This window comes from Sprattus sprattus (genome assembly GCF_963457725.1).
Source record: "Sprattus sprattus genome assembly, chromosome: 9".
NCBI classification, from domain to species: Eukaryota; Metazoa; Chordata; class Actinopteri; order Clupeiformes; family Clupeidae; genus Sprattus; species Sprattus sprattus.
This window is the reverse complement of record NC_137928.1, coordinates 10676013-10692310: the sequence shown is the minus strand read 5'-3', so window position 1 is coordinate 10692310 and position 16298 is coordinate 10676013. Positions and strand designations below refer to the sequence as shown.

General features: G+C 45.6%; 1 protein-coding gene across 1 annotated transcript; it reads right to left on the bottom strand.

Moving 5' to 3' along the window:
• Nucleotides 1-7824: 7824 nt before the first annotated feature.
• Nucleotides 7825-10428, bottom strand: lpar6a (lysophosphatidic acid receptor 6a). The gene has a single exon (XM_080845388.1). It carries the CDS (start codon nucleotides 9570-9572, stop codon nucleotides 8424-8426), a length of 1149 nt encoding a protein of 382 aa, XP_080701514.1. The 5' UTR covers nucleotides 9573-10428; the 3' UTR covers nucleotides 7825-8423.
• Between the last annotated feature and the right edge of the window lie 5870 nt (nucleotides 10429-16298).

Below are 16298 nucleotides of genomic sequence, written 5' to 3'. Positions count from 1 at the left end.
CTGATGGGTGTAATGAGCTGGAACACTGCGTCGTGTTTAGGAATCACACCACACAATCGGGGGCCTTCTCAAGCAGACAGACACATGCCCTGTCGCCAGCCACCATGTTTCTGTCGAACACACACCGCGTGCCTGGCTGACAGACCCGTGGGCTTGTGTCACGGATATGGGCATTTCAGCTCATCCACGAAGGCGTCCTTTACAGTGAGTATAACCCCAAACAGAACACTATAACGTCAGAGCAATTGGCGCCAGGGGAGTGAAAAAAACACTGCGTTGTGGACATATACTCTGTTCAAACACACATCTTGTTTGAGACAGAGCATGAAATGTGGCCAGACATTGGCTGTGATTTGTGGGTCAGTGGGTTGGGTTTTGTTCTGCTAAAAACATGTGAGGAATTTGTGCCGGCGACTCCGACGACCCTCTACGGCGGTGACCTGATAGTGTCAGCCCTGATGTGTTCCATCTGACCCGGGGGAAGGAGACCCGCATGAGCTCTGTTTACGGCCTCAATGTGAGCCTTGCTGGTCACGCTGTCCTGGAGAGGAGAGGGGAGAGGAGGGATGGGGCGGGGGGGGGGGTCATTTGGAAAGGGGCGTTCTCCTCCCTTGTGATGGATGGGTGGAGGGGTGTCTGACAGAACTACATGTGCTTTCCAGCACTCCCCCTAGGCCTGTGAGCACACAGTAAAATCACACACACACACACACACACACACACAAGCTGCACACATAAACACACGCGCACACACACAGCAACACTACATGCCTCCCTTATTGACAGATTGCCAGGTCAATCTTTAACGTTTCATACTTAAGGTACTTTCCTACAGGGAGAAGCCCCAGACACATACACACAAACTCACACTCATTCTACACACACACACACACACACCCACCCACAGACACACAATTCCTGTCTGTACCCGTAAACGATTGATGTTATTATAAACCCTCTCAGATACTGTGATACCATGTCAAAGCTGTACAGAGAGACTCATGTAAACAGAATTCGACAGATAAAAAAATCACACAATGTTATCAGGGATCCTCTTCCAAACTGTTTACTCATTTGTCAGAGGGGGGATCATCGTTGTACATATTTAGTTTTTTTGAAGTGCCTCCCAGAGCTCATTCTTACACGTGACACATGCTCACTGTATAGAGGAAGGATCCCATTGTTGGGAATCTTTTGGGAATATGATGTTCTTCTTATGGATAAACGGCACGGATAGTACTGAAATATTAAATCGTTAATTTCCAGGACTTACTAGTTGTGAAAACTGAAAATCACCTATTGACCCAAGGTGTCACGAGCCAAATCAAAGTGCCATAATCTAAAGGGTGTGAAAAAATGGCACACATGTTTCATGGAATGACTGCAAACTGCCGTCCCAAAGTTAGGGAGTTTCCTCTTGGATCGTCTGCTGGGAAGGAGCCTCGGCCAAGCAGTGACACGGAACTGCTGATTACGAGAAACAGTCAGTGCCGTTTGACTCTCCTCCTCAGCAGCAAGTTAGAACGAGTCGGGCCTCACTAAGGTTCCAAAGCAGCAGTGATAAGGGTTTGCCAATATCCCAGCTTGAATAAACTGTACAACTACGGCACATTTTCTGAGGAAAAGGAACTGGGTGTTCCGCCAAAGGATGTGGAAAAGGAGTCTGTTTGATTTGAATGTTTCAGTTGAATTCAGTGAAAATGTGTGTGTACATTTAACTGCTAGTATCAATTTGCTCATGGGTGCCCCAGCTTTAGATTTGTGTTCCACTTGGATCGAAAGTATAAAGCATATATAGCCTTCTAGCTTTCATTCAAATCTGAACTTGATGTCACCCTTGTGGTAAATAGAACCCCAGCAGAGTCCTTACCCATTTAGACACAACTAACACCCCCACACACACATTCACATATGGTGAGATGTACTCTAAAAGAGATATCGTAGATCACGTAGTACGGTATCATTTTTTGTGTCACACGACAGTTTCTCAGAATCTGATCAAAGCTCAGATTGTTGGCGCCCTAATCAACAAGGTAATAAACGAGCCGATACCACCACCATGGGGAATATACTTTCCTTGCCGTCTAATCCCAGCCTCCTCCTAATGACTAGTACAGATAGACCTGGAGGAGAAGGCTGTAGTGCACCCCTAAAGAAAGCTGGGCTGCTGGAATGTAAGAGTATGCATGCATGAATGTATGTGTGCGTGTGTGTATATTATGGAAGATGATATGAAAAGTAAGCATGTGTGTTTGTGTGAGCAGGACATGTGTCTTTGTATGTGTGTGTATTAGAGAGAGAGATAGAGATAGAGAGAGAGGGAGAGGGCACGAAAGAGAAAGTATGTGTGCGGTCTGCTGTTTGCGTTTCCAGCACAAGAGTTAAATGTTTCCAGTGGCAGGGGGAGTGCAGTCTTATCGGTTACGCAACACATCGCTGGGCTGTCTTTGCCTCCAGCACAACTGATAACGTTTGTTTATGGCCTGAAGTTTCACTGTTCATCTCACTGTCCCTCCTCTGGCCTGGCTTCGTTTAGTCTGTGGACCCACGCCTGTCGTTTTTTCGATTCATCAGAGACATGACAACCTCATTATTTGATCAGATTATTTGTCTGTGACAAGTTCACTAGAATGTTCCATCCCCTGAAAGGACGCTGTGCCGTTGGCCATATCGGGGGGCTGTAGAGCCTCTCTATGCATGATGCTCTAGGCATGCGGAGGGAACGGTAAAAGCCCATGGTGGTGTATCATTTAACCTAGAGTAGAATAAAACCGCACTCTCAAGCTTTTCTCATTGCTATTTAGACCAGTTTATTTCCAAACGCGTTTCGGCCAAAGCCATCGTCAGTGTGTCATATAAGCCTTTTCACTGATGCATGGAAACAACTTCAGTATATGTTAATGGCTGGCTTTTAACTCCTCACAGCATACTGCTATTTCAGTGCGTTAATGTTAATACACCATAGATACTTCCCCAAATATGAATCAATGCTTTTTATAGTGCGATACATACACGTGTGTGAGTGTGAGTTGTGGGTTGTGGGTTGTGAAACCCATCTATTCAGACTAAGATCGTAATACTTTACTGGTGTTTTATTTAGGCTCAGCCTGGCTGAGAATGAGAATGAGTACATGAGAATGGCACTGGTAACAGTAATGTCCCTGCTATCAGTATAATAACGGCCATTTCCTGCACCGCATCCTCCTGTGGGGGAACTGGAAGGCTCCTCTGAGGAAAATCATTACGGCGGGCCAGAGGCGCTCAGTTAGTCATGCCAGGTCCTCCACACAAAAAAAACACGGCTGGTCATGTGATGAGAGGGTATGCCCACACACAGGACACACACACTCACACAGATCAAGTTAACACTCGCAGTCATACAAATACAAACCTATGTGTTTTATATCATGTATACAAAGACAAACAGCCACACACATCCTCTTTGAGTCTCTTACTCACCCATAAAGTCATACTCTCACACACACACACACACACACACACACACACACACACACACACACACACACACACACACACACACACACACACACACACACACACACAAACACACACACACACACACACACACACACACACACACAGAGACACACACACACACACACACGCATACTGGAGCTCCATAGCATAGTGAAGAGTATCTTCAAATAATATAGCCAGCATATACAATGTATGGTGTATGGTCAGAGCAGCTGTTTGACAAACTTAACTTATTTAACCATATCCACACACTCTAACCATCCAAAGGATGAAAGCCTGAAACATTCACAATAGATTATATTTGGACATCCTCATTTGCAACAGTACACACGCAGACCCATTCATTACTTGTCGCACCAACAGGAGAAGCACTCCAAATTTCGTTGTATGCAAATACAATGACAATAAAGGCTTTTCTATTCTATCTATCTATCAATTCTATTCTATTTAATTGTTGTTAATTACAAATCAAAGACAAAGGACTTCGTGTTCAGAAATTCTCACAGGTCTTACTTTCACTGGTCAGCTTGAGTTATGTCCGTGCACAGACTGTTCTGTAAATATTTTGACAGCTGAGTCATGCTGGAAGCTTTTGTATACATATAGACACATTCAGATGGACAAATACACAAACATGAAGTTGAGACACGGGCTTATGTGTGTGTTTGTGTGTGAGTGTAGCAAATGAGCTCTGGGTATTCTCACTACACACACTTAAGTTGGGATGATAAGATAAGAGTGTTGTTTATTCTGAGGTGTGCTGTGGTCTCGGGAGAGACCATTAATGCTACCAAGACAGGAGAACATTAACAGAAACTCTGACACACACTCTGCCACACACACACACACACACACACACACACCACACACACACACAAACACACACACACACACACACACAAACACACACACACACACACACACACACACACACACACACACACACACACACAGACTCACACATTCAACTAACATTAGCAGTGCCAGTTGCAGGAGTCTTTTCTCCAGTCAGCAGGCAGCTTATCCATCATAGGGCTGGAGGCCCTCGGGTAGCATCATTTCGTAGCCAGAGAGGTCAGTCCCTCCGTATCATCTGATCATCAGGGAATCTCAGCAGATACACACACACAGACAGATACCAGACCAGTCCAGGTCCCTGAACAGGCCTGTCCACCCCTCAGGGACACACAGGGGTCAGAGGGGGAACTTCGAGACCTCACCATGGAGCATCTAACCCTCTCCTGATACCGTCCCCGTCTCCACAGACTGAACCCTCCTGGACCAAACAGAGTGGGGGGATGCTGTGTTCCCAGGCCAAGGGGACCATGGATATGGAATCTGTCCATGATCAAAACATAGATAGAAAGACCAATGGACAAGCAGATAGAGAGATAGTGAGGTTAAAGCTCTAGTACAGCATGACAGAGAGGTATTCTACACCCCATAACTCTTAGGCCATCTTCAGATGAAGTGCTATGGAGGGCCTCTCATAGAGGTCTCATACTCCAGGATTTCCTATAAAAGACAGACCACTGTTCAGACAGACAGGTATAGAAACAGACAGCTAGAGGGACACACAGAGAGACATGCACAGACAGAAACAGACAGATAGATACACAGATAGACAGATAAACAGATACACATACACTGGTCTCACAGTGGTGAAATGAGCTGCCACACATGAGCTGCATACAGTAGTTGTGAGAGTACTCTGCGGTGCCACTCTAAATATAAACAGCAGCTGAAGAAAGAAGCAACTTCTTATAGCAATACTTCTTATGCAAGTCAAGCTCTTTTTGTTCTTCTTGATCTTATCTGACACTAAGAAAATGAAACCTACTTTTCATGGCAATTTGCTTACAAGGTATTTGTGTGTCTGCCAAATGACAAAATGTGAATGTAAATACACATACAGACATACAGATATACAGAGAGACACAGACAGACATTTGGAAAGGGGATCTTTTTGTCCACCCCATAATTCATCTGTCTCAGATAAGGGAGCATGGCAGGCCTCATGTAGGTCGCTGTGACGCGACCGACCTTTGACCTCCCATTCTCTCTCAGGCATGCAGCCTAAGTCTCTCTGCTCCCTGCACCTGATGGACAGATAAGGGCCCCCGGCCGCGTCCCAACATCACAACCTGCTCATTGTCTGTCTGAGCCAAGCTGGGGTCAAAAGGGTCGCTTTAAATTCAGGGGAATCCACGTTTGCGGGTAGGGCGTGACCTAAACACAATCAGGGAGTAGGTGTCCACCCCACAGCACCATCCCTGCCGCCGACAGTTTGTATTTTCCATCACCTTGACAACTCCGGTTTAATGTGTCCCCTTGGGGCTCACAACACAAGTAAACAAGGGCATAAAACAAAAATGGCTGTCAACAGTTTTGCCCCTAACTCCTCTTTTTCTTTGCAGCGCTTTCGCCTCTTCACCGACTGGAATTAGGGTCTGGTCTGGAGGAGGATTTAGTTTCAAGTATGCTGTTATCACAATATTGCTGAAAACCCCTCAGTGTTTACCCAGGGAGCTTGTGCTGGATTAGCTTCAAGGCCTGCGGGGCTCCCTCCCACTGCCCTCCCGGTCCTGTATTTGTTTGTTGGCGGCCCAGCAGGCCCTGCTCCTGACTCAAGGCGGCCCAGTCACGTGGCTTTTTTCGAAAGCGGGTTAGGGGTGAGGGAGTAACCTTATCCTCCCGGCCTTGAGGCCTCTATCAATACCTTCCCCATATTTCTGCATGCTTGCACAGCTGCTGCTGTGTCTTGTGCTGGGCATATGTGTCAATAAGACCCTCCCACCACAACCCAAAACCCCAACCTTCCAACCTCCTGCCTCTATCTTCAACTCCAGAGACACCTGTAAGATCTCTTCTTCTACAGTAAGATTGTCTTGCTCTCTTGCAAAGGAAAAGGTAGGCCACACATCCAGATGTGCACAACGAACACCCAGTCTCAGTGACCCTTAGTTTGTCTGTATCGTGTCTGCTCTCGATCCCTCCTCACACCAAAAATAAACAAACAACAAGAGATCCCTTACTGTTATTTAGAGCAAAATTCAGTACAGAGACCTGTGGTATCTGAGGCTCAAGGTCTTCACAGTACGGAAGAAGTGCAACAACACGCCTGCTTCTGAAGCCTCTTGTGTGAGCTTTGATGTTTGGCCCCATCTTCTTTGCCAGGTCAGAACACAGGGGGGGCAAAACAGTGGAAAAATAACTCCTTTATTCTTTTTTAAACATGAGTGTAATCTGGTACTTAGTCTTTTAATCCTTTGTTGATCAAAAATGTGCCAGGCTTGAGTGCTCTTGGTGAGCTGCTACTTGCAACATAAGAAGTGTGAAGTCTTCAAGAGACGTTCATACATATTCAGTCACACCTCCTCTCACTCATACCAACACACATGCAACAAGGAACCCGAGAATATAACACACTGTTCTTGAGACTGAATTCTCGATTCTTATTTAGCCTTCATGGTTGCGATTCACAGATTTCAAGCCTTTTTTTTATTCCAAATGACTGTTCACTGAGCACTCGCAAGTCTGACTCAACATGACCTGGTGTGTTTTATAACAGGATATTTTTAGCGCAGAATGTCTTTGGTCTGGTGTCGGGCCTCCCGTCTGGCCCCCCTGCAAGGAGAGGTTCTCACTCACTGGTGCAGGCCAGTGGATGTCATGAATCTTACAAATGAACTACACTGACAAAACACTCTCAGGCTCTCCTCTTGACCTTTTTCCCAATCGCAGTTGCTTGGCCTCTGATGCCTTCACCGATATGCCATTTCCCCAGACTGTGTATACACCATCACTAAATAGGTTCAGTGTGAGTATTAGCAAGTAGCAGTGACGCCAACTGAGGCTAGCAAATAGTTAAACAGTAAAGATGACAAGAACCCTTAGGTGCGAGACACCTGTGTCCAACTGGTCAGGCTAGTTGATAGAAAATGTCACAGGCAACTGCTTTTGTTTGACATACTGTGAAAATAAGTAACATCCTCTCAGTCTTTCAAGTATTTCCTGCCCCTGGTACTCAAAGGCACTGGAAGCAGATTATGCTGCAGAGTATCTGTGGAATGCCTCGGAGGCCAGCAGGAGATGGACACTCCCTAGACTGACCAGAGAGAAATAAGTGTTCTACTTTCACACTGCCCGGCTAACCTGTCCTCTTGACATTTAGTTTTGTGTCAGTCAGCTGTGCAGGGTTTCTGCTCTCAGTGCTGCTCTTTGAGAAGAGAAACAATTATTTGGAAATTGCCACGCCAAAACATGCCATATAGCAAAATAGGCAACGCTCTTATGACACATTTTGCTTTATTTGACCAGTTAATGGCTTCTTGCAAAAAAATACAGGGTGGCATTGGTCATAGACATTAAATGTCAGTGCAATTTAATGTGAATTCCAACATTAAGTGCCCATAAAAGCTTTGTTTTAATGGTTACAGGATCACATACCTCTCTGCCATTAATGACATACAAGACAGGTCCAGTGGCCAGAAACAGCATTGAGAAATGCATTACATGGTTTAAAATGTGAAATTAAATAGTAGTTGTAGGTTATCTTTGACTTTCGCTTACCACAAGACCAACTCAAATACATTTCTACACACACATTTACATATATATATATATTTTCCATATAGACTCCAGTGTTCAGTTTTAGTTCCAGTTGAGGAGTATAAGCATTCCTTTCGCCGCACTCTTGCACCCAAAAAAACTGTTCTCCATTGGAATATGTGGGAAGTGCAGTGCATCATGAAGTGGTTTATATGTCTGTCTGGACTGAGAACTTCAAAACACTTCTTTGGGTCTTACCACATGTCCACACTTAAGCACCCGTTAGACATGTCTCTCAGAGCCTACGGGTCTCCGAGCGCTCACTCACACAGCACCTGTCAACCTCAACAACTGTCCGGCCCCATTTAAACCTCTCAAACTGTGGACTCGTTGTTGAAGACCTTGGCTTTGAGCGTCTGCAGATTGAAACGGAGGCTGGAGGTGGTCTCCGACTGCAAGGCCTCTGAGAACTTGGCATCATAGGCGCGGTTCCCCTGCGACTTGCGCTTCATCGAGTTCTGGATGGTCTCCGACGTGAAGTAGTAGACAATGGGGTCGAAGCAGCAGTTGGACACGGCGAGGCAGAGCGCCACTGGGTAGATGGTCCTCACCACCGACTCCACCTGGCAGCCCTTCAGTGTCTTGGTGCGCACCAGCGAGTAGAAGACCAGGTTGAGATTGTAGGGTATGAAGCAGAAGCAGAAAATGCAGAGGTGCACGATGATCATGCGCAGGATCTTAGTCTTGTTGAGCTTGCCGCCTCGGCCCAGAGCCTGAGGCTTGCGGAGGGTCCGCAGCACCATGTAGGAGCAGAACACGTTCAGCAACAGGGGGATGAGGAAGCCCACCGTCTCGATGAAGATCACCACCTTGGACAGGTGCGACTTCCACTGCTTGGAGGAGAAGTTCTCGAAGCAGAACTGGCCACCAACCTCGCTGCTGGAGTTCACTTTCTGGGGCATAGAGTCCAGCAGGAAGCCTGTGGGCAAGCTCCCAGACAGCACCAGGACCCACACGCCCACGCACACAATCTTGGCGTTGCGCTTGGTGCGCAGCCCCCGTGAACGGAAGGGGTAAACGATGGCTAGGAAACGGTCGAAGCTAATGCACGTGAGGAAAAGGATGCTGCCGTACATGTTGGTGTAGAAGAGCGAGACGGACAGCTGGCAGAGAGTCCCACCAAACGGCCAGTCCCTCTTGGTGAAGTAGAACACCCTCAGTGGCAGCGTGAACACAAACAGCAGGTCTGACACCACCAGGTTCATCATATAGGTGGTGGTCTCGTTGCGCAGCTTCAGCGAGCACAGGAAGATGTACATGGCCACAACGTTGGTGATGAGGCCCACCACAAACACGATGCTGAATACAGTGCTGTACAGCGGGTACTTGAAGCTGTCGTTCTTGGGGCATGGCGTGGAAGGGAGCGCACTGCTCCACACATCCCCCGGCGTGGTGCTGCCGTTGCCGTAGCCGTAGGCCCATGGCTGGGTGATGTTGTCCATCAGCTGGGTGCCGTTGTACATCTCTTGAGGAAACGGGGGGACCGGTGACGAAAGGTGACAGTTATGCAACAGCTACACAATGAAAGGATTTCCCTCAGCCCCTGGTCCACCATGAATGGTCAGTGGAGCACAAACGCGGCAACAAACAGAAGGGACTCTTTCAAGCAAATTGTGCAGAAATGTCTCCTGACAGGCAGTGCAGTGACACAAAGGAGAGTCTTTCATGAGTTCTTTTTTAACGTTTTGAGGCTGGTTGCATACAATCAAAATGCTGCCTGACACATTCTTTGGTGCTTAGCCAAAGTCTTACAGGGGTTGTTTTTGTGTGTCTTGAGATGGGGGGAGTTGCTTTAGCTCATGTTGAAAGAGCTCCCTCCAAGAGATTGCAGGCGCTAGCTTCAGCTTCTTCTCCCCCCCCTCTGCACTACCCGGCAGCCCAGACACCCCACCAGACGCCCCTGAGCCTTGTGGAATCAGAACTCTACTTACTCCGACACTCAGAGGAAATCACGCGAGCCCCAGTCAAAACAGTCCTCCCGATGTCTGTATTACAAAGGAGTTCAGAAGCGCAGGATAGGCTAATTCAAATTCCTCTTTAAAATTGTCCCTCGAAAATGATGCATAAACGTTTTCTGCGGTCCACAAAGTTTCCTCAAGAAGTTTCTTTACCTTCGTGGTGACTCTTTGTCTGATGTTTTCGGTACTTATCCAAGTGTCACAGATGTGTCCTTTTGTTCGTAAAAAAAATCCTGGTGTGGCATGGGAAATCCGTTGGTGGTTGGAAGCACCTGCTTTGTTTAAACTGTGCTTTATTTGAATGCACCGTTGAGCGTGTGACTGTACTAGCGAGCGAGAGACAAAACTTCTCTCTCGCCTCCCCGAGTGTGTCAGTCGTAAGTAAGCGTCATCCTCCCTTGCGCTCTGCTTTTTCAGTGGTCGGCTTCCTGCTCCCCCTCCCCTCGTTCTTCTGTCTTTCGTTCTTCGCCTGCCCCGTAGCCTCAGGGATGTATGTTTTCTTACATTTTAGGGACGCTGAGTGGAAAGTTAAAGAGAGGACTGCCTGGAAAGTTAAAGAGAGGACTGCCAGCTCCAAGACTTAAAACTGCTAGTGTTTTTGTAAAGCCGGTATAGCCACTCCTCAAAGCCTTTTATGAGTACCCGCCTCTCCGTTTTTGTTTGCACACACTATAGGTTAAGGAGCATGTGGTCAGTATTGCAAGAAGTGAGATTAACCGTTTCTTTTCCTGTAATAGTCCAGCAAGATAAAGGATTATCTAACCGTCGGAAGAGCTGTTTTTTTTTTCTTCATACCTATTCAAACTACACGTGAGATCATTTGAAAACGTCATGTTCCTTTGTGTGTGTGTGTGTGTGTGAGAGAGAGAGCTAGAAAGAGAACAGACCTGAGAAAATGTGTGTTGTCTGCTGTAGGTCTGGCCCAACCAGTAAACTCAACAAGAGCATTTTACACCATACACCCTAATAAACAGGGACTCACATGGACTTGTTTAGATTGCCTTATGAGCTTGCACACACACTTTTAACAACAACAACTTGTTGGCTGCTAAACGGCCTCCTCCTCTCATGGACCCTCGCTGTTCTGCAGTCCCTTAAAGACATTAGGCCTATTGTTATGAATGAGCTTAGCCAGAGAGAGTAGGGAGATCCAGGCTAATAAATAATTACCCCTCCCCATGCCCCCCTGACACACACACACACACACACACACACACACACACACACACACACAATCTCTTTTTAAATGGCTTCCACAGACGTTTGAGATATTTGGCAGGCATAGCTGTGAAAATAGAGGGTTTCATTCTGATGGATAATCCTCCAGCTTTCAAGTGGAGTCGCCCTGGCTCAGGGATTAATGGCATGTAACAAGTGGAGGCTCCATCCGTGTTGTTTCTGCCTAAATGAAAGCAGAGTACAAAGAGCCTCCCAGACAATCCTCCTCCCTCCCTGCATCCCCACCCCCACTGAACCAGTCTGAGAGGCTGCAAAGAACCCACAGGAAGTGAGGCACTAGATGGAGACTACAAGTCACAGCATGCCTTGCTTTCTATCCCTCTTTCTTTCAATCATTGCCATTCTAACTTCTCTCTCAACACCTTTAAGCTCTATTCCTCTTTTCTCAGGCGCACACAGACACGACTTCCACTCTACTTCCACTTTTGTGATCCTCAGATTTTACTCCATTTCTCAATTTCTAGAAGTGACAGTTTCCTGCGTGATACGGTCATACAACATATCAGCTATTAACTGGCTGGATAGGAGTGGCAATATGCACTCAGGACAGTGAGTAACCATCTATAGCCAGGTGACTGGAGTTGGGAGTATAACAGGTCTGGCTCTGCCCTAGGCTGTTTGACACCAGGCCAAACCTCTATGGAGCTGTCTGGCACAAACGTGGTTAGATGGTAATTGACAGACTGAGGACTCACACCTAAACCTAAACCTTTAAGGACTAGCGTCCTCTGGCTTGTGTGTAAATGGTTGTGGTCTATCGTTAGACACTAGCATTTTTCGTCCAAATATATTGACATTTTGATATTTCTTTGGTTGTCTTTTCATTATTCATTTTCATCTGTAGTCACTGGGCTGGGGTCGTTTGGACTGTTACCATTTCCCCTTTTTTACTTCCTTGGCATAAAACCCACAGTGAGGCCGTTGGGCTATAAATTAGACAAACAAATAAATGTCACGTGATCCATCAGACATGGTCAAAGGCGGGGGCCATTTTAAACCCATTGTTTCTCCCCTTGTTCATTTTTTCCATGAGACAAACAGCATCAAGGTCAAAGAAAAACGTTTTTTCTTGGAGACAAAAACACCAAGAAGCCTTTGCCGTTTCCCTCTGCACGCGAGCAAGTGAAAATGTTCCATTGAGCACATGAAAAGAAGCGTCTCACATGCATGCAAGCAAGGCCACTAAATAAAAACATGTGGTTTTCATGTCCCAGGACTGTTGAAGTTTCCTACAATTCGAGGAAGCTGTCAAAACACCAAGGCCAAGACAGTTGCACTCCAGCCGAGCAGGACAACACACATCTCTCCCCATTACATGACACAGACAGAAACCACACACTGCAAGAGCAGCAGGACATCACAACATAACAGAACAGAGTTATGGAGCAAAAGGTTACTTTTTCCATGTATTCCACCAGCAAAAACACACAAGCCCATAGCCTATCTGGTGAACTGGATACTTAATGGATAATGAGGGTTGATCGTAACAATTGTATTACCTATCCCTGAGGGTGAACATGATGAGGTCTATCTTTTGTTTTATCAGTGTTATTTTCCACACATACTTCGAGGCACAACCAGCAGCTACTTAATTGGAAGCACAACGGTAATTGTACATAATCCAAATAACAAATGACCACGTCATCTGGGTGGTAACCATCACTGCAACAAATCCTAACCACACCTTTACCCAACCACTAAGGGGGAAAGTATGAGACATCGGTGATGTGCGGAGGGGAACTCTCCACAGACTCTCTACAGTTATGCTAACCACATCAGCATGTGACAGACAGACTGCTCCTTTAAATTGGATGCAGTGCAACACACAGGTCAGAGGGGTGGGTTGCGGGAGGATAAGATCAACACTTCCTGATGTGCGCCGGCACCACCAGCGCCGTCTCCAGACCGAGTACTTTTCTCAAGTTTTGAGGATCTGTTTACGTTTCTCACCAAGGCCGGAACATCCAGGGTCAGGCAGTCAACTGGTACCGCCGACAAACATAGAATGTGTGGAATTTAAAAGGCACCCTTTTTTTTTTTTTTTTTTTACAAACCCTGGGCCTTCCCCTACTTCTATTCTCCTTAACTAAATGAAACACCACTATAACCCAAAAGGGAGTTTTCAAGGATATTTCTGTTTGTGTTGTTTGTGAATGTGTGTGAGAGCGTGTCTGTGAGAGAAACAGATGGGACGCACAGCTCTAGGATGAGACTGATCTGAAACACAGAAAGGCAATAGGGCTGAATATGTGCATGCTGTTCCAGCACGCTTGTAAAAAAGGAAGCCTGCAAGAATACAGCGACAGCTGCAAGGAAACAACAGCTGTGGTTCCTCAACAGTTCCCTCCTTGGTGGCAGACACTCCTACACACCACTTTTAGACTCCACATGTGCCCAGATGTCTCCAAACCCATCTAATTCAATAAAACACAACGCTTTCTACTGCTAATGCTGCTACTAATCTGATTACCATAGCTGAAGTTGTAAAAGTAATGTGTTTTACACACCCAGGTACATTTCTGGCTGAAGCTTTCACAACACGCTCATTTCGTGTTTCTTCATCATAGGTGTCTTGTGGCAAGTTGTTTAGGGCATCTAGTTTATTGACATCACTGGTCATTGGATAATATGTTTTCCTAAAGTTGTGGTTTTTAAAATCTGAGTTTGAATATGTTTGGTGAATGTACACTTTTGGTTCCAACTGAACCAAATAATGCAGGCCTATTTAATTGAGCATTGGAATAGTGAATGATACGCCAATCTAAACAGCGAGGAAGAAAGAGAGAGAGAGAATATCTCTCCCCATCATCTGTAGACGGGCCTCTCCCTCACATTAGCAAGTCAAACACACATTCCTTGCTTTCAATCCTTGCTTTATCAACTAATTCACCCACCTTGAATAAGTACATCAGCTTTAGCTTATTTTGCAGATACACCTGGTAAAACAAATATGTATTATATAAATATTAAAGAACATTTCCTTCCTCATTTTCTAAGAGATCCATGTGTGAGCATGATCTGCATTTCCTCTGGTGCACTTTCAGAGCAGTCATCATTCTGTCATCAGGATACCAAAATAACAGCTAACTAATTCTTTTTTTCTCCTGTGGCCTCTGGAATTGTATCTGCTCAGCAAACAGCTTGAAGGACTTTGTAAATTATGCAATACAAATCATATAAGTTTAACAGATTATGTCCGTGGCAAGAATCTTAATGTTTCTGTGTATTGTTAAAAGGTATACTACAGTGAGTAAAATAGAACTGCAGCTGTGATGTTTTAAAGGTTCACCTCTGTGCATCTCATTCTTGCTAAACAGCATGCTGATGGACAGTGTGTTGTAAGATCACAGAGGCCTTGGACACAGGCACATGGGGTGGCCATGAACCTCCTGAGCAAGCCCAGACGAAGGCTCCCCCACTGGGCACGCAAGGAGTAGCGCCGCTCTCCCCCGCATCGCATGCAAGAGCTGCCTCCCCATTCTAGCTTGTCCATCTGATAAAACTCAGCAGTGGGGCTTGCTCAAGCCTCGGCGCTGTCGACAGATGCTAACTCTCAGCTGTGAGCAATGCTGCTGTGATGACAGGTGAGGTAACGCGTTATGAAACCACTAACCTCAGTGTGAGTGAGAAATCGGAGGAAATGGACACATTGAAGCACACAAATGGCTTGTTTCACTGTGAATGTTTGGGAAACTTCAATGTGCCTGAGCTAACTGTCACTGAACAAATTCAAATTTTCATTACCAATATATCAAAATAGTAAAGAGGTCCTCAAACAACACAGTATATACATAATTTAAAAAAGGGGAAGGATGCTTGTGGTTTCATTCTTGATACTTCATCATGTATTCTTGGTGTCAGTTGCCATGTGCTGCTTTCTAACGTTTTTAGCCTTGAAGTGCACAATGGTGGGCAGTTATTTTACAACAGGGTCTGTGGCCTTGAGAGAAACCACTCAAGACGAGGAAAAAACAGATATGACATTGATTCCAGGCAAAGAGGAAAGCTGGGAAGCATCACACAAACCAAGGGGAACTCTGTGTGCGTGTCTCCAAGGGTCTTTTGTGTTCTTCTGAGGAATGTCTTTTGCTGCGGCCATTGGGATTCCTGGTTGTTTCGTGTCAAAGGCTTCCTCATGCCAAGTAAATGGGATTGCGAAAGTGCTATTTTTGGGGGCCAACTGTGCTGAAAGAGCGTGCATCCCTGAACGCCACCAGGGAGAGGAAGTTGGTGTAAAAAGATTATTGTTGTCCTTGTTTATCTAACAGACATTGTTTTGTCTCTCTGTGGTTTAAGGTGTCTAAAGGTCATTGAGAATAGTTTTATTTTCTTTTTTTAAATAAAAAGGTATTTGAACGTCGTATCAGCCGTTATGCAACCACACAACTTCAAATGTGTTTTTGTAGGCTAGGCCACAAATGACACCAAATCATTTTCAACAAGAAAACATTAACAAATAAATATAGCTACACGCAGTGATCATTATGTGCGAAGTGCCCGAAGTGGCAAAAGGGTAAAGAATTTTACAAGTTAAAGAAGACATTGAACCATTAGAAAATGTGAGCAAATTGTGGCATGTAAAAGTACACCAAATTTCACATACTAAATAATACAATGTGCATGTTGTTTCAAACAGCCTGGAGTTTGTTGTACTTTCACTTGTGTTTTTTTCGTAAAGGGTGGGAAAACCATTCTTTAGCACTTCACAGCAAAGAAACCTCAGTGGTCTGAGATGTGGACTAATTTCGGTGACATAAAACTATTCATAGCAGAGTGCGTGCGATGCGTCAGATGCAGATCAATTTCCTGTCAAGAGTGGCAGGCCTATGCTTGCCTCTATCCCCTACTTACGCACCACAACACCACCAAGAAAAGCAGTTGAGACAGATTATAGGATTACAACAGGATTTCAAACATTTCCCTTATTGCTATGGAGTGTTTGAGGCTTGTCAGAAATTGATAATGTTGCTTACTGTGAAAATGAAATGGACA

What these genes read in the sequence shown, in the direction of transcription:
- lpar6a (XM_080845388.1), bottom strand. Translation starts at nt 9,572, where the DNA reads ATGTACAACGGCACCCAGCTGATGGACAACATCACCCAGCCATGGGCC.